This window comes from Diadema setosum, chromosome 14 (assembly GCF_964275005.1).
Source record: "Diadema setosum chromosome 14, eeDiaSeto1, whole genome shotgun sequence".
In the NCBI taxonomy this organism is placed as follows: domain Eukaryota; kingdom Metazoa; phylum Echinodermata; class Echinoidea; order Diadematoida; family Diadematidae; genus Diadema; species Diadema setosum.
In genome coordinates, this window is record NC_092698.1 from 6,272,931 (window position 1) to 6,292,952 (window position 20,022).

The 20,022-nt window shown below is 38.2% G+C and overlaps 1 protein-coding gene across 1 annotated transcript in view; it reads right to left on the bottom strand.

Annotated features, from left to right (window-relative positions):
- The window catches only part of LOC140238145 (TGF-beta receptor type-2-like), a 61,265-nt gene extending 42,772 nt beyond the window's left edge, over positions 1 to 18,493 (bottom strand). Inside the window, exon 1 of the mRNA XM_072318084.1 lies at positions 17,054 to 18,493. Coding sequence (XP_072174185.1) covers positions 17,054 to 17,081 — 28 coding nt within the window. The 5' untranslated portion in view covers positions 17,082 to 18,493. The remainder of the gene's footprint in view (positions 1 to 17,053) is intronic.
- Positions 18,494 to 20,022: the final 1,529 nt, after the last annotated feature.

The window sequence follows — 20,022 nt, forward strand, 5'->3', positions numbered from 1 at the left end:
GACGTTCTTGCCTGCTATCTAGTACATTGTATCGCGGTGAATGATCCCGCGAGTGATTTCCGTTCTTTAAGCCCACTCCGCTGTCACCTCTTCAAGCCAATAATTTTCACTCTCTCCTACCATTCTCCCAACGAACTCCTTCTATCCCATACTTCATTGCCTTTGTTGTCTTTCATAGTACGCGTCCTTGCATTCTTCAAGTTACTTGGATTTGCCCGAATTAGTTTTTGCGTCGACTACATGCATGAGTTGTTCACAGCAGACAAAACACATAGTGACTGCTTTTAAGTGGACCCCTCATTTCTTTTTTCCCCAGAGCATGGAAATTTGTCACAAATTTGGTTTGAAACTATGTAAACATGTTTTCAATTCTTTAATTACTTCCGATTCTATCGTACAGTCAACTAAAGTGTGCTCAAGATCATTTGTAATTTTCTCATATTATCATCAAGTTCTGTGCAAGAAAAAAAAAATGAATTGAATTGAATATGGTACTATTTTGAATACGTGATTCGTCTATCTTTTATATTTTGACATTCACATATCTATTTACTGTGCAGGCTGCTTCAAGACAGAAAGATACATTCACAGAAAGAGACAGACAGACAAAAAGAAAGACAACGAACAATATATCATGGCTCAGAACAAGTCTACATAATTTTGGTCAGAACAAAGGCCCTCTTAATCTAAAACTGCATCATCCTCACACACACACACAAAAAAAAATATTACAAAACAGAACGTCTGCTGCATTTTTTTTTTTGCTATTCCATCCAAAATGCATCGTGTATACATCCGTGTCCATCCAAAATGGCCTTCAAGGAAAAGCCATATCGCAGATGAATTAGGTTTTCTTGGAAAACGCTTCGCGCCAAATCGCGAGCGAGGGAAACGACCTATGAAATTGCAATTTTGGCCGAGGGAACATCGTGTAGTCAATTTCAAATGTAAGCTCGCAGTGCCGACATTGCTTGCTATATAAGGTGCTGTCCAACCATGTAATAATTATGCAAGTTGGTAGAAGCGGTATCATGTCATTGAACCTGTCACTAATAATAGCAATATTTACTCGAGAACCAAGAGCAATATAATTTCTTATTTCCGAAGCACAATATGAATAAATGATCGAACGAGAGAAAAATTTCGATGAAATGATTTCCAACCAATGTGTGGCACAATGAATGTTTAATCAATTTAACAGAAACTCGGGCATCAAAACATGGACGTTAACAGAGGTGAAATTACTGATGTAATTATCTTAAACTGGACATAAAACCTGTACAAATTTAATGTCAAATCTAGAAATCTACTGTCATGATTGACTGTGTTTTATTTTTCAGTGAGTCATCACATTTCTTAGGTAGGCCCTGTATAAAAACAAATTTTATTTTCTCTGTAAGTTACGAGAATAACCTAGTTTTTAATCCTCTTAAAACGAGTCCATGTACCAAGTCTATATTCTGACCTATCGCCCAGGGTTGAGCTGGAATTAGCACAAAAATTCTTTTCTTGTATAAGGTTGTTATAATGAAATCTAACTGAAGCAATTTTAATTCAAAAAATCGAATTACAAAAATCGTTTACTGTAAAGTTGTAAGTATGAAATTATTTCAAATTGAAATGAAATTGAATTAAATTAAATCAAATTGATTTAAATTAAACTAAAACTAAATAAATCAAATCAAATTGAATTAAATCAAATTAAATTAAATTGAATTAAATCAAATTAGATTAAATTAGATTACATTAAATCAAAAGAAATGAATTATCGACCATCCCTCTTAACCAACAAGTGATGAGTGATTGGAGGAGACATGGAGAACACACGTATAACGCAAGCATAAAACACACATGTGTGTTATTCATTATGCCTTCCCCTCCTTTTTGGTGCATGCTATGCACACGGGCCCAAATTTCAATGTCCACAGACGCCCCCCCCCCCCCACACACACACACACATTACATTACACTTACTTACTCACGTCCAAGCGCATCTACATAAATTGGACACATGCACACACACACAAAAAGCAATAAGAACACCTAAAGGATACGAGAAAGGAGCCATAATAGCATCTTGATGAATAGACCTTTTCTGTGATGTATCACAATCGTAGAGATATAATTCTTATAGGTATATTTCTACGATTACAATAATAATCATTCATGAATATTTCTTTTCCTAAAGCCTCTAATAACGAATCATTTTATTCACCAGTCATTTTCCCCTCTCATTAAGTCCTCAGGTAGGAATTCAATCAGTTGTTGCCGGTTCTAGGGCAAGCCGACGGCAAGCTTTCGTATTTGTTGATGGCAACTGTATATTGAACAGAGCATTTGGTAGAATTTGAATACATAACCAAAACGGTCTATTGCCCTGTCATCGTATCTTTCTCACCTTTCCAACAGACTTGGTGAGGTTGGCATTTTTTTTTTTTGATTTGTTTTAATCATAATGTAATGCGAAGGACATTTTGCAGGTTTTAACTAAACGCTACCATAGAACCTCATAGTTTGGATGGCCACTTCTGCACAACAGCTACAAGGGCTGAATAGCGCAACTCTTTTTCAGAAGACAAAATTAGACCTTGTCTGATGTGACATGCACAGTTGCAATCTCCTTCCGCGCTTCACACAACACAGCAGACCTGGGCGTATATCGCAATAAACGTGACTAGCAGGGGTCTTGTGTGCCTAACTTCCCTCCTCTTGTAAGTACAAAGTATCTGTAACAGGTGTTACTATCAGTAACCAACACTGCTATGCGGAAGAAGACGTCAAATAGATAACCAGCTGGTTAAAACAGAATGCATTATTAGATGAAACACTAGAACAAATGGTAATATTTCCAAAAACTCTGGGTTTTGATACGATAGGTAATCGAACATTAAAACGATGATCAAAATACACATATACAATAACGATACATGTATTAAAGGCCAGTAAAAAAAGCTTAAACAAAAGTTTAGACTGCTCTCAGAAAGAACCCAATTTCAAATTTGAAATGCTTGATGTAACTCTCTTGAAATGATGCTACACGTTCTTTCTCATTGGCTGTTGGTTTGTAGCCATAAAACATGGAATCTATCTTATCATATAGGCCTATAAGAATACAAGACGAGCACGACTTTCCTTGCACGAATGTCAGATGATATGTCAGGAAAGACATCCACGCAGAGAGTGACCCCTTGGCAGACACAACGCACATCAAAGGGCACGTCCATCATAGGCTTCGTGCAGCAGGAGAAAACCATTGACACACGGCTTCCTTCCGCCTGCACGCTGGCTGCCCGGGCCGGCCCGAGTCCAGGAGAGATTTCATGCACGGCAAGGAGGACTCTCCTTAAAACATAGCACTAGTATACCCTGCTCCCGATGGAAGCGAAGACAAAAACAGGAAATTTAGCCTCAGGAAGCCACTATCGCGTGTTTAGAAAAATCCCAATCGAGATGATAATGAAATGTGACCTCCTCGGATTTCTTTTTTTTTTTCAATTTAAACCACCATATGATGAGCTGCCAAATAGCATCAAGATTTACCAAAGCAGTTTTGTTTAAAGTGTCCCAATGCTTAACCCTAATAAAGAATATATTTAATTGTTCTGATCTTAAGCATCACTACAAGAATCTACCGAATGTAAATTTTAACTAAAGTCAACAATACTTTTATTCTACTGTACTATACTAAACATCTTTATTTTACTACCGCTACAAATATCATTACCATCAGAATATTGTAACCAGTATCCTAGATGTTATTTATCAAATTTTGTCACTGCTGTTTGTTGTCATCATTATCATCGTTAGTATGATTCATATTGTATGAAAGATTATCAATAACCATGAAGAGTGGACTGACTGATTGCGGCTTTACATTGATATATGATGTGAATTATCTCTCTTTCATGGTTAGGTTCTTGGTTTGCGGCGCGTATATACTCCTTCCTTTTTGGGGTGTGGTCCTGAAAAGAAACCTTGCTCAGCCCAAATACTTCATGATATCGGGAAAACAAAGAAGGTAAACGAAAATTAAAACAAAAACAAAATTCGATGATTTCCCCAAAATATGCGTAAGTTTATACAAGCGTATTCCATGCTATGGCCATCGCGATGTTAAGCCCATTTTGGCTTCCCGCCAAAAGCTTGGCTATCCTCTTCTGATTGGCTATAAAAGTACCCCTTTTACGCCAGACATGCCTGTCAAACCTATTGCTACTCCAAGTTCTGATGTTCAGTGAATGATGGCTGTCAGCCAAAACTTATACCACCGTTGCAGAAACTTTTTGTCATTTTTTTTTTCTTCAACGCAAGACTCTGTCATTGGTTAAAATCAAAGGGGATTATCAATCTAACATAACGCTTTGTTCACTCGACGATTTCGTTAAGCATGATAGCATTCATATTGAGTATTTCAAAAGTTTACCATTAAATTTGTTTGCATTCTTGTTTTAATATCTATTTAGTGGTAAATGTCATGTGACGAATGACAAACATGTTTAATTATCCTGTGCATGCATGCATCCTCCTACGTCGATATACTATTCTCGATCCTTTGTAGAGGATACTCGTAATGCTCTCCGTGCATGGATGTAGGTCAATAAATAAACCTCATTTACTTACAAAATTAATGTCTATTTAGCATTATACTCAAAACAAGTTTGATAAAAAGAGAGAAGTTGTGACCAAAAACAGTCATAGAATAAGAATACCATGGAATTTTATAATTTCACATATTTTCACTGAATTACGCAAATTGGAAGATTCTATAATATCAACACGTCTCAACTTCCTCGTCGATTTGTGCACAAAAAATATTATACACGTATCAAAATTATGCTATATTTGTCGATGATAGAGCAACTTCAGCGTCCCCCATATACCCCCATGTCGCTGTTTCTAGGATTTTGCTGGACCACAACGACTTAATGTAAAAAGATCCACCTTATTCATACTGGTTTCATGTTTTTAAAAAGGGAACATTTTTATGAAGATTTGTGTACTGTAAATCAAAGGGAGACGTATGAGGTGATAGCACCACCACCTTTTCTTAATATATGGACAAATTTTGAAGAAAAACAAATCATCTGACCTCTTGTTTTCGTCTGAGTTCATGCCATTCAATGCCATTAGTACTTAGATATACTTAATGATTTTGGGATTGTGCTGCCCAGTGAGTGTGGCAAGGAAACGGTTTCTTATGTGTTGTTTGGTTTCTTAGGCTACGGTTTCTTATGCTACACCAACTTGACCTGATTGCGATTTGAGCTCCTTTTACATACATAAATGTAACACAAAGTCAACTGAACGGAGTTGTATATTGTGTAATAACTAATCATGATTACTTTTTGAGTCTAACAGTCGATATACTTGAAAACAGGTAAATGAATGACTTTAAATTTACATCATTGTTTAACCCTAAAGCCCAAGGGGGGGGGGGCACATTGTGCCCCCTACCATATTTTCGTTTGCCACCCCTACACCTTTTACCCGATTTCAACCATATTTGGTGACTTTTCCTAAAATGTTATTGCGCACATTTTGATGTATAATTTAGCTATGACCAATATTACTGGTTGCCATGGCAACCGTAAACTCACAACCATGTTTGGCAGATTTTGCATGATTTTCTGTTCCAGTTTCAGTTAACAATATAATAATGGATGAAATGGGGGTTTTCTTGGCTGTAATTTGCTGAAGGACCAAAAGTTGAAGTATAATTATGGTTGTGAATTACCCTGAAATGGTCTTCTTATCATTTCCTTTATTTTTTATATGACATAGGCAGCAAAAATAGATATGATAGAAATAATCAAAAATACAGCATTTTCCAAAGACTACCCTTTTATTTTGTGTTATCTTCACACAAGCTTTGCCTGTAATATCATTTGTTTATCATATTATCAATCTGCAAACTCAAAATTTCAATATTTTGGAAATATGAAATGTGATACCAATATATGTATCCATTCCAAGCAATACATCATAGGTTTTATATATTTCTTTATATTGTAATGAAGAGCGCCCCCATATGTTGACCTTGAGAAATTCTAACCATAACAAATAGTGAAGGTTGACTTGCTTTTCCTTTGTGGTAAATATGAAAAATGACTGATATAAAATAAAAACATTTATACTGGGGATAAAGAAATGAAAAGAAAAAGCATGATTTTAGCGTATTTCTTATGTATTTCTTTATATTTTGATAAATAGCGCCATCAGTGGATGACTTTGAGAAATTTCAAATGTTGAGTCATGTAAAGTATGAGTTGTTCTACCCATGTGCCAAATGATGGTCATTATTACATAATAAAGAAGTTATATGGGGGGGGGGGGCACAATGTGCCCCCCATTTGGGCCTTGAAGGGGTCAAAATAGCGTGGGCTTTATAGGGTTAATGATTACACATAATGAAGACGAGCAGGTGTCATATTATGCTTATTCGAACTTTAAAATTACATGTATTTACGGTTCAAGAGACAAATTAAGCAAATTTAAGTGTAAGAGATATGCCACAGACCACTTCATACGCAGAATACTATGCGAATGCGAACTACGCGAAACTGATAGAAATATGTATTAACGCGACGTATAGGAGAAAGGTCTGAACTGCCAAGTTGGATTTGTCATAAAGTTCTGCTTGTGCTGTTTTCTCTCCCTTTTTCTCTCTCATCCACCTCCTCCCCTCAAGTCAAAGTTCAAGCGCTGGTGTTAATCATACCACAATCGAGTAACACCCAGTCTGTCGTTTCCAATTATATATACAAAGTTTCGGAGTGACTGGGAATGACAACACAGGGAGTTTTGGAAAATAACGTTGCGAAATCTTCGAATACCGAAACATTTGCGGTAAAAGTATTTTGATCGGTGGTATACACAAACCAAGTAAACAAGGGCATGTCATTATCTTGTGATGCCGGCGTAAGGAAATGAACCAAACAACGGCAAATAATCTAACCCGACCTTGATCGCGTATAGAAATGTGTGGATAAACGATTTAATACGCCTACCATTGACAGCAAACAGCCAAAAAACGGGAAATGAGATAGATATTACAAATTTGGGCAATTATAATCATTTAACAATTACTTTCAACAAACATCGTTGGTATATGAGCGTATAGGTACAGAGCAAATATCATGCAAAGAGACAAGCGGGCAACTCATGGCATTTTACAAAATAAATGGAGCCCAACATTATACAGTCAGCATGAATAGATGAATACCTGGTAATTATCAGAGACCGAGAGAGAGAAATAGAGATGGAGGACAAGGGAAGAAAAAGTGAAGGAGAAAAAGAGAAGTGGATGAAGATGAATAGGCATTATAGGTAGTAGATAGACAGGCATATAGGTGTAAAGTAAGGGAAAGATAGACAAAAAGAAACAAACAAAGAACGGAGAAGAGGGGCGGGCTCCCGAGAGAGGATGTGTTCAACACACTGTCTTCCATCCGTGCTGTGAATCCGAACTGAAGTCAACCTCTCCCTCTCCATCTGGTAGCTCACTGGCCAGGAAACTCAACAGGAAAGAAATGCGTGCAACAAAGGTCTAACTCTGGCTCACTCTTACACGCGAACTCCTGTATACGTTTGAAAGATATAAGCCACCTTTAAGTTACATTCTGAGCATGAGCAGATAAAGGTCAACATGAGAATAACAGCATTTTTACTGAGACACAGAGTAGTAATGAGCATTGTCAAGGACATCAGCGTCCGAACGGTTTCTTTGTGTTGCAGTGCAAGAACATTTCTAAACATTCAGGGCAGCTTAATAACATAGTTTCATGTTGGACTATTATACATAAAAGGGTAACATCTAGCTTTATAACTGCTTCGCTACAATTGTATAAAATTAAGGGTCATTAAACTTTCAACCATTGCTAATTGCGAACGGGTCTATCCAGTATAGTGATACATTGTATAAGTATAATCCTACTCTCAAAACTTTTTTTTTTCAATGAACAAGATGATCAATCTCGCAAAACAAGAGAAAGTTTTTTTTTTTAACTTTTTCCCTGCACAATTTTATCTTAATTATGGCAAGTCTGCGAGATTTGGTTGATGGAAAGTGAAATTTGACTGTCATCAGCCACTGTCAGCATTCTTTCCTATTGGTTGAAATGTGAAAGTTCACTTAACTTTTGCGGATGTCGAGGGGGACAATTCAATATACCTAACAATACCCATACACATCCATAGTGTAGAATAAGCTGGCAGTCCAGGACTCTCTTCTTGTATTCCAGCAAAATTTTGAGATAAAGAAAAAATGCTTATAGCGTATATCAGCGCTACCTCCCCACCCCCCCCCCCCCCTTATCTCTACACTGCAAAAAGTCCGGTGTTAAATAGTGAACACCGAGCTGGTGTTAAATTTTCGGTGCTCATTTATGGTGTTAAATTAACACCCCCGGGTGTCATTTCCAAATTTTAAACTGTTTTTTGAAGAGTTTCTTAGTAACTGCACTTCTTGTTGATTTCTAATTTAAACAAGACGATCAAGAATTTTACGTTGAAATACTAGATTTTTGAAAAAATGTGAAAATAATTTTACACCAAAGTAACACCAGCTGGTGTGGTCCCTTATTGAAGCTGGACGGGTGTTAAACCATTGATATTAACACCAACAAGTATCAAATCAACACCATGTGGTGTCATTTTTTATTAACACCAGTACAGTGTCAAAATAACACCTGGTACAGTGTCAAATTAACACCACGAAGTGTCAGGTGAACACTTTTCAACACCATCACAGTGCATTTTTAACACCTGTGGGTGTGGTCCTTTATTGAAGTTTGATCGGTGTTAGATTTAACACCCGTGGTGTTAAATCTAACACCCATGTTTTTACAGTGATAGTTCGGCAAAAAAAAAAAAAAAAATCCATGGACATCATGCAGTGACTCGCATCAGACACACATTTTCCTTCTCGTTATCAATATCCCTATAATAGTCAAAACATCGAAGTCAATTCAGATCCATGCCTCATGTGAACTTTCATCCTCTCCGCATGAGGAACAGAAATATCAATGGTTCAATTGGTCACATATGGGTGGCACATACAAAATTTGATTCACGAATTCGATCACTGGATCTCCTTGACTCTGTCAATTCTAGTGAGCACAGATATTGCCGACGTCAAGCACATTCACGGCAGATTTTAAACAAAGCGGTAGAACATGTAACATACAGGAAACAGCACATCGATATAGCATATGCGTGTGGTTTTTTTTCAATACCCGTCTCTCCAACCTGCGTCACCCCCCCCCCCCCCCTCTCCCCGTGACAAAATATGATAGCTCTAGCCATTCAGGTCTTATTTGCATTACATAATTTAAGTACACATGTGACGTTGTATGAAGTATAGTTCCAAGTGGCAGCGGCAGAAATTAGTACCCATTACTATTTCTGATTCCCCCAAAACAAGAAGTCCATCTAACACAGCATCAGAGTGTGGCGAAGTCGTCAGTAGTTTGTCAGGATGTCGCCACTGTAACATGATTTTCTTCGGTCACAACAGGCAGGACAACCCCCACCTCCCTGGTCAGAAAAATGCTGTGAAAGCCAGCAGAGTCCTGCATAGTTTTGACAAGACTTGTTAAATACAGACCTGAACCCTTTTTAACCACTTTCGCATGAAATCAATGGGAAATTAGCGTGTGAAAGTAATGAAAGCTCATTGTAGGGTTCAACCGTATGTTTCGTGTTCAGCCAATTATGTTATATAAAATGATCATTAATGTTGCGGTTATCATCAGAAGGAGGGTCATCAATATAAATTTGGGGAGAAACGCCGGCCAGATGAAACAATCTGGAACCGAGCATGCCTTCAATCCGTGGAGAGACTACAAGCAAAGGTTACTATGTATACCCAAGGTTTCGATTTTATGTTAAAGTTATATGGAAGAAGGCTACGTATATCAATGTCAGTTCAGATTACAATGAAACAGGAAGATATACCTATAATATCTCAACTCGAATTTCAAGAACCAAGTAAGAGATGTAATTGTTTGTGGTGATCGTAACCGGAGTGGGACTAAATTAGTTCACATTACCCGTCTCACATATCATTCAGACCATGAGTTAAAAACCATGTTCGTGGTTTTTAGCGTGCGGTGCGTTTAAAGCCACTTTGGACAGTCAAAAATGTCAATATATCTTTTTGATGAGTAAGTCTCTCATTACCAATGGCAAACATGATTGTATACCATAATGACCATGAGGTTCAAGGCTGGTGGTCCTGTACGGGTTAAAGTAAGCTTTGACCTTCAGATGATAAAGGACTGTTGTTTGAATTGGCATACTAATCACAAATGGATGAATCTTTAAGTCTATTAAAAAAAAAATCTTATGAATCTTTAAGCCTATAATCACTGAGGCGCAATGTTCGTATTAATATGCACGTCCACTCTCAGTCATCCCCCTCAAAAAAAAAAGAGAAGAAAATTATTGACTTTCTCTTTATGTCGAAACTCCATGATTGCAGCGTCAGTCAGTCGCTGTAATGCTCACTGTAGCGATGCTGCCCATGGCATTCTGACCACATGCTTCTGAAAAATAATAACAGCTATAATTTCACATTCAAAGACACACCCACGCATAAAGATCTTGCGAGACGTTAACATTTAATAATAATACAGAACAGACAAGCTCAATGACTCACTGTGTGTACATCGCTTCATTTCCCCAGCATCCAAAGCGAAACTATTAGGTTTTGGTATACACAGGGGTGGGAGAGCCGAACTTGTAAGTCGGTCGCTAGTAAATACCGCATATATTGGGTTGCCCACAAAATGGGTACAACGCTAAACGATTTGGAATTGGATGCACGAATGTGACTGCATTGCAACGCGACAAAAACGAAGTATGCCGTTTATCAATGTGGTCTGCCATCACTATACTCTCCGTCAGTGCAGCACTATAAGCATGTTCTCTCTCACCAGCTCACTACAACTGAATGTAAATCTTACCTGGACGGAAACTGGGCATGTTTCAACTTTATCTGGGGTGATACTGTGAGACAGGGATGATCTGAGTAGCTTATCGCTCTCAAGAATAAATCTGTTATCAGTCATAAATATGAATAGATTCATGCAGAGAGAGTGTGTCAAATTCGTAACCTATCCAGTAACGTCTATAGGTTCCTTTTCCTCCACGTCCTTATAAGTTATATTATAACTCTATGCAGATGATAATATTGGGTTCTTAATTGATATGGATGATGCGATTACAGGGTATCATTTTACTTTCATGTCATTTTTTTCCAGCCATTTGAGAAGATGGCTGGATAGCCCATATTCAGCTGCTCTATAATTAGTATAGCTAGTCTCCAAGTTGTAGTGTAGAGAGAAAGTGGAATATACAAAGGCAGATACACGCATATGCATACACATTCATAAACATATTTCCATGCTCCATGCACGATATGACTACGATCAGAAAAGTCTCAGGAAGAGATTTTGGTGTAGGCACCTATACTATTACACTACTAAAAGGTAAACTAGATGTACTAAATGTGCTACCTATTTTAACTTTGAAACTCTAATGTATCACGTTCACTTGGTGTATCACACACTGCATACACACTGTCCCGCGTGTAATCTGGTTGCTTGAAATGAAATGAAACAATGTCAGGAAGAAACTACGGGAATCCATTGTCACTACTTTTTTTTATACTTTGCAGTGTAGATACACGTGAACCGTCGTTCAACGTAAAAAAAAGAGAATTCCACAGAAACCGCAAGTATCAAAATACGATGAGTCATTCGAAATGGCCTTTTCTTACTTACTATCATAATGTTTGCTCTGTACAACGCTAATCGCAACGAGCTGGGCTCACGGAAGACTAGGCAACAATTGATCCTTTTTATTTCTCATTCTCTCTTTCTCTCTCTTCCAATTTTCAGTGGAAAATACATATTGATTTTGCACGACAAGGAATGCACCAAAAAGACATATATCTCGTCAAACTCTCCTCACTTCATTACCTATATGATAGAACGCTTTATCATAAAATTGCACGATGCTTATAACTCAATCCCTAAATCCTTCAGTTGGAAGGAAAAGATCTAAACAAGCAGCTGTACCCAACTACTCCAAAGTCATTCTTCTGTTTATTTTAGAAGGATTCGAATTAAACATGGCACAAGTTGTTGAGCCTGGCATTTTCTTTTCTCTTTCTTCAATTTTTTTTTTTTTGATTTATTCAAACGAAATGCAGGAAATCTGGGGAACAGCCCAAAAATCTTTCCTACTGTCGCGGTCGGAAATGCAACTCTGTGATGCTAGACTCTCGAGGGATGTCCCACAAGCATGTGCCACATAGAAGACAGACAGAAAGGGAGAAAAAAAATGAGAGAATAGAAGGAGGTAGAGGACAAAAAAAGGTTTTGAAGAAGGAGGAGAATGAATTAGAAAGAGACATGGGGAGAGAGAGAGCGAGAGCATTCATGACGTCCTGCCATGTCTACTGAAATATTTCTTGCGCCATCGTAGAGGTATTTTGAGAGACAACTTTCTAGCTTGCTTTGGAAGGACCCCCGTCAAATACGGGTCAATGGTCCCGACCCAGATCTTGAATACATTTTGCAAAGCCTTGATTTAACCCTTTAACCTCCAATTGGAGAGAAAAAAAAAGTGCCACAACGCAAAAGTCGCGCCACATCAGAAAAGAAAGAAAAACTCCAATCGCAACAAACGTGGAAAGGGGCAAAATAGTGTCATTTTTATCATATACTATATGACAGGATATACAGATGAAAAAGTAGAGTAGGATGATGACAAATTTTCAGAATGCTGCACAGTTGGTGCTCGGTTTGAAAATGTCATCAATGAAGAATAATGGTTTTCGCTTTCGGTTTTGTTTCATTCATTCATGTAAGCCAACGAGAAACGGTGTTCTTGTAATATCTGAAAATGCCACCATGCATAGTCACGTGGATGTGACGTCACTTCTTCGGTTTTTTTTTTTTTTGCGTACTTCGTTCGTGAAATTTAAAGTTCTTATTGTTTCAATGAAACAAGCAGTCTTCATTCTGTGATCCTTTTCTGGCAAATCCGAATATATTATATTGCATGTTACCATCTTTGAAGTCATAGTACAAAGGCGAAGTTCAGCAATTTGTTTGGACAATTGAATTGAACAAAATACAAGAAGATTTGCAAATTAAAGAAAAATCAAGGGGGAAAAAATACCAGAATGATTATCAATAATCAAGAAACGTGAAAAGAGTTGACTGATTTCAATCATAAGTTATCACGTGAAATACAGTTGAACTGAATTGAAGTGAATTGAACTGAATTGAACGGAACTGAGTTGATTTGAAAGATGAATCATCAAGGAATCTTCTCAAATATAGGATGGCTGGATTTCTAAAATAAAATTCTAGAGTATTCTGTATCATATTCATAATTCAGGCGTGTCGAAACCTGCAAGCAAAGTAAGAGCTTGTATAGGGGCGGTTTACCCGAGGGTGAAAAGATAAAAAAAAAAAAAAATGAGTATCAATTTATAACACCAACCAGAACCCATGTGTATTGTTTGACACCCCCCCCCCACGCCACCCCATCGTTCACTCTCGCTTTACAACAGGGAAATATGTTAGAGAGCAGTATTTGTGAACATACCTAGAATATATTTAGTGACCTAAAGTGTTCGGCTTTATTTACATTATTATATATGTATAGATTATGACTACCCCCGCCTTTCGTTTCGCATTTCTGTCCAACTGAAAAAAAAAAAAATATGCCAATTAATGAGATATTTGACACTTTCTTCAAAGAATAGGCGACATGTAGTAAGAGCAAGGAGCCACTCCGAACTCTCCCTATATACCACACCAGAGTATAAGGCTACATGTGGACCGTACCAGTGCCCTTCTCTTTCGATATTTCGACACATTTTGACAGTCATAATATGGCATACAGTCTTTCTGATGACGGTTGGATCCATATGCGTTTACAAGTCACGGTAGACCGACACTGTCTCCGGAACTAATTTTCGAGCGGAAGGTGCCACTGGCATTCTTTGGCGGATCGCCACAACCTAATCACAATTCGCCTTACATAATATAACAATGTCAGAAAAGAGAGTTTAGATACGATTATACAATATCTGTAGTACAAACGCATACAAGTACGAGACAGCTAAGTAAAAGCCCTCAGGCACACCTTCGAATGACCTCATCATCTTCTATTCATCAGAACCTCTCATGAAAATTAGTTCGTCCCAAACAGGGAGACACATCACTCACAAGGGACGGATGACCAGCATTACACTTTGATTTCTTGCCACAATAGCAGTTTGTTGTTATAGTTGTTATTGTTATTATTGGTATAATGCTGCTGTTGCAATTCCTGCAAAAGGGTAATATAATCTTTTCTATGACTGTTGACCCATGCATCCCTCTACTTAAGAGCTTCTGCACTGATACGCAAATCTGAGAACTAGATGGTATATAGTTCGTTAATTTGTTTGCTTGCTTTTTCTAAGAAGGAACCCGCGACGAGAAAAAAAAAACCAAACAAAACAAACAAGATGTCATATCAAGAGAGTATATATCGGATCGCGAGAAGCAAAAATAAAAAAGAGCGAGATGGGAAAATGGTCAGCGCATCTTTACATCTTCATGTATTCTAATCTCTTGGTTACCTGTGGATATGATTGTGCTTAGTCCCCCTTATATCATGGGGGATAAAAGGCCCGGGAAAGACGAGCTCGTCTAGACTCGTAATCGTGTGAGTTCCAGTTCCCGTGACTCACACAGGTCCCTAGGAAGGGACGAGCTCGGGAAAGGATGGGGGAGGAGGGGGGGGGGGAGGAGGAGAGAGAGAAAGGTGTGTTCAATAGAGCAAAACGCTGTCACACTCTTGGCAAGACCTATAACGCAAAACACACGTAGCGCACACTAATCAAATACAGGTGGGTCCATGTTTAAAGTGACATTAACTCTTTCATTTTGATCGGCAATATACCTATATGTGCATAAATTTATTGTTAATAAAAATATTGTGATGTGTATACAAACAGACGTAGAAACACAAGGCATACTTCCTACTTGATTGTAATTAGAAATGTATACATGCTTGCCTTTTACTTCCGCATATATATCAGAATTGGTGTATTCTTCGTTTTTATGTTTGTTTCCATATATTTCACTTGCCGTGTATAATTTCATAATTCGGTAAGTCTGTCATTTATTCTATATTCACATAAGATGTTACAAGTAGGCCTATATTCATGGCAATCGTCATACGTCACCTTGTACACGTGACTATGTCGATGTCGCTTGCGTAATACGTATTATTCCTGTTTGGAAATAGTGTAGCGTATAATCTTCGTGACATATCGTTTATCTTAGTATTTTGATACATCTATCTTTCTCCAAGACTAATCATAACATATTAAAGCATACATCCTGAAATGTTCTAATTTTCAGGCGACTTGGAGACGTATTATGACTTCGTTAGTTTCGTCAGGAGTAAGAGGAAAACCGCGAATGTTTTCACAAGTGCGATTGCTAAATGCGGTACGAACGAACTAATGTTACACACTTTCCTTTCCTTTTCTACTATACGTATGGAATGCTATAAAATCGTTATACGAAATTTCATGTGAGTACGCTTGGCTTGCAAAGGAACTCAGAGGTTGCCGTTTTTTCCGTTAGGCACATACTTCTGTAACAGTTTCATTAAGTTTTACCGAAAAGCGTGAGTGTGGCGATCTAATAGAGAAAAAAAAATCGTTCAAGGCAGATACATGGATAGCACACATAGCATAATCATACGCAAATTCATTACAATAACGGAATCACCATGAGAGTATGATCACTATATAAAATGACAGGTAAACAAGTATTAAATTATAATCAGTAACCTATTGCATGCTGCCCACGCTTTATACCAATCATTTTAGCTTCTCCCTGCAACTCCACCACCACGCACAGACAAACAAAAACATACATCCATATTCCCAATGAGTGTAGGCCCTAGATGGGCACGACACTTATCACATGCACATCAAAACAAATCACCGTCAACCCTCTAACCCCAACATACAATATCACGGCACAAATACACACATAAACACACAACACCCACACACAATATATTCAGCTCATAAATGAAAAGTATGATAAAAAAAAATACCCGCAAAATCACTTTCCTTCAATGTTTGTCATTGATATGACTTGAAATATCAAATCAAAACAAAAAATGCAGAGTGTATTATAAAATATGAGATAGGCCTTTGCCGATATCTGGAGATCGAACAAAAACGAAACAAAACTCGGAACCCCCTCCCCCCCCCCCCCCCCGGGAAATTGGTAAATTTAGAAAATTTCTAGATCGGATGACGATAAGAAAAGGAAACGGTTGTTGACTGTCTGTGTGTACGTGTTTGTTTGTTTGTTGTTGTTGTTGTTTTTACGTTTATATATTACCCGAAACAGACAAACAACCAAACATGTCACTGATTTACGCGAGAAGTTGAACGGCGTATAAAGTCAGGTTACAGGTGATTAAAGCCTGTTATTGCCAGTGCGTGCTGAACAGGCTTGTTTTGATCAGCTGTTTAATCACCACATGCGGCGAAAATAGCGCACACTTGAAAAAGGCATGCAAGTTCGATTGCCTGAACAGTGAGAAATGTACAGGACAAGCGCACTTTGGAGGAGAACATCCTATCCGTTTTGATCGTCCTCAGGTATGTTGCTATCTCCAAGACTCGCGAGTCTGCTTTGCCCTGATACACTCAAGCCGGATGTTAAGGGGAAAAAGAAGGCATGCCGACACAACATGATGTCCTTGCTTTTAATCAGTACTACTCAAGTTGAAAGATTCCAGAAAGGTGTATATACAACCACATGCCATCGCATGGTTATATGCGCGCTTTTACACGACACTAGCGTCTTGAACATGACAGTTTAATACGTGCTACATCTTTCTTTGATCTTACTCTAGAGTCAAGTCTTGTTATGCAAAATGAAGTAAGGTATTATGACCTAAAATGGTTAAAGATACATAATTAGACATAAATAAGTTGAAGGACAGAAGTACTCACTCCCAAGAAAAGCCTGTCTTCTTTCCATGGTCGGCGGATGATTGTGTTGAAACTGTTTGTAAAATCCAAGAGAAATTGTCCAAGAGTTAGAAGAAGATACCAATATCTCGAGAGACTTGCTGCGACCAAGGAGGTAATGTGACCTATGGGTTTATCTTGTAATTATCACAACAGGTTCAGCATTATTACGTCTCACAGCTTGGCTGGTGATGGACTGTTGGCAACAGCACTAGATTTTCTTCGTAGATTTTTTCTCCAGTCAGTTCCTCCTGTTGTTATCTTCTGTTCCCCCTACTTGTGGACGTCAAAACGTTAATGTCGGCATTAATTTTCCTATCCGCGAAGCCTCTTTGCCTTGGGGATGTGTCACACGCGGCGGAACAGGTTGCGAGGTGGACCAATCAGGTCCCGGCCAGCGACCCGGAGCGAGCCGCGATAACTCCCGCGAGTCCACGACCTGGCGAAACCAATTTGTCTCAATTCTCTCGGCGGCGGAGTAATACAAGACGTAATATATTTTCTCCTCTTTTTGTTATAACGCAGAGTCATTTCATGGCAACGCAGATGATTATATAGACCTTTCTTCCCACGATATTCGATGAAAGGCGATTGTTTTATGTGCTAAGGGAAAGAGAAATGGTGCAGACGAATCAATCAAAATAGATAGTCATCACTTTCTTGCTTTTACGTTTCGCAAGGTTTTCGCAGAAATCAAGCTGAAAGAACGAAAAGGGTCCTCAAATTGACGTGAATTCTGCTCCTATGACGATTGACAAATTTAGCTGTTAATCATTGGAGAACAAGAGATCATTGGAGTTCAAACGATTGCGCCAATCAAATAAATGCATCAATGGTAATTAAAGTGTTCCCGGTCAATGCAAATGCACGAGTAAACAAACATCCAAAACAGAATGTCATATGAAACCAGTACCGCACTATGATACTAAAAGTCCAAAACCAGAGCAAAAGTTACCACTGGGGTTTCTTGTGTTGCGTGTGTGTCGCTGCGCGTTTTTCTGACGTTCAATACGGCAGTCGACAAAACGCAGCTGAGTTTTGAATTTCCCCTCAAGTTCACCAGTTCTACGAAAATATGTCAAAGAAATTTCGAGCGCATGTCATTACCGTGTGACAGGCAGAAACGTCGGTGTTTGGAGTGGGCTGATCCAAGATTTGTGGGGATGTTATTACCGCACGCGAGCGTATTATTGTGCATATCTCATTGCAAGTTTATTGTTCCCTTCTTCTAAATGGAAAATAATCTTCTCTGTGATCTCTCAACAAAGAAAAGTGTCACGCGTGAAGTCAATATGCGGTGAGCGTCTGCATTCACCCGATGGTTTGAAATTGAACACAAGTGTTTTGTTCCTCCGCCGAACTTGATCAACCCCGCTGCGATAATGCACGCTTCCTGGTCGGTCAGGGGTTAAACATTGTGGCTACGCTTTGATTGTCTGACATCATATCCGCGGAGTGACGACCCTCTAAAGGGTAGTGATTCACAGGGAAAACGTCACTTCACAGAAGGTGGACATGATTTATGGTTATGATAATGCTTCTGGTTGAAGAAAGCGAAAGAAACTGAAGAAAGATTTCTCATACAGAAGAAAAATTGCGCATCTGCTGGAATACTTCTGCATGGGGGCAAACCAATCACTCTTACTTATTTATGACAGCACAATACATGTTGTGGTGACTCTCAAAACGGTCTCGCGTATTGTATTCACCTATATACGATAGTGTCTAAACATGAACGCATTATTTTGTATCATCAAAATTTGTTGCTGCATCTGGTGAAGAGGACAGAAGGAAATGAAAACAAGTCAAACCACCCTGTCAAAACATCCTGTTTATTGGTCATAATAATCATGTCAGTGACCAATGAAAACCAACCTTTACTATATCCGAAGGAAAGAAAAGTAAGGGCAGGTGTATAACATTTCTGTTTGGTATGTTTTTCACACAACACCTTAAAATGATAAGCAAATCCGCGTTCGAGTGACACTCGATGTTCCTACACCGTCTTAGCAATGATACCCACAAAGGTTACAGTTCGTTATTCCGAAGGTTCGTTATTCCGAAGGCTTTTTAGTCCGAAGATTCGTTATTCCGAAGGTTCGTTGTTCCGAATTTCTTTTTCGGATTAACGAATCTCCGGAATAACGAACCTTCGGAATAACGCCACAATGTTCGGATCAACGAACCCTTTTTCATTTTCGGATTAACGAACCTCTAGGTATAGGGAATTTTTGTGTTTCGGATTAACGAACCTTCGGAACAACGAACCTTCGGAATAACAAACCTTCGGAATAACGAACAGCACCCGATAATATTGTAAGATTTTGATTGCTTCCCTATACATCCATATTGTTTTGATAGGTAATTCAAGATTCACTTCCCTGGCCGTCTTAGTGGGCGTATTTCAGTAATAGATACGTGTAAGTCATATTAATGTACGCATATCTTTTGCATACTCTTTGTGCCAAAGTTGCAGATGACTTTGACTTTCTTTCTGGGGCCCTACTCCCACAAGCAGCTGCTTCTATGTAGGTTCCCGCCACACACAATTTTATTTATCCGTCATGAATGTAATGTACTTGAGAATGATTTCAGTTGATTTTGTACCATGTAAATGCTGTTTGTGTATAACTTATAATTTATGTATTACTTTACATTGTCATGGACGGATGTTGTAAACACAACACTGTATGATTTTTGTGGAAACTTATTAAATGAAATGAAATGAAATGGAATGAAATGAAATGAGAGAAAAGTCATGTCTTGGATATAGGAATAAATATCTGGTTTGCTCTGCATAGTAGTAAATATTCATATTCGTATTTATATACGAATTTGTTGTAAACAGAAATACAATTGGAAAGGAACAACCATTAAACAGAACTATTATTATAATGAAACTGTTACTATTCGTAGAAATGTACACGGAGTATGTGTTTATACTTGTACAG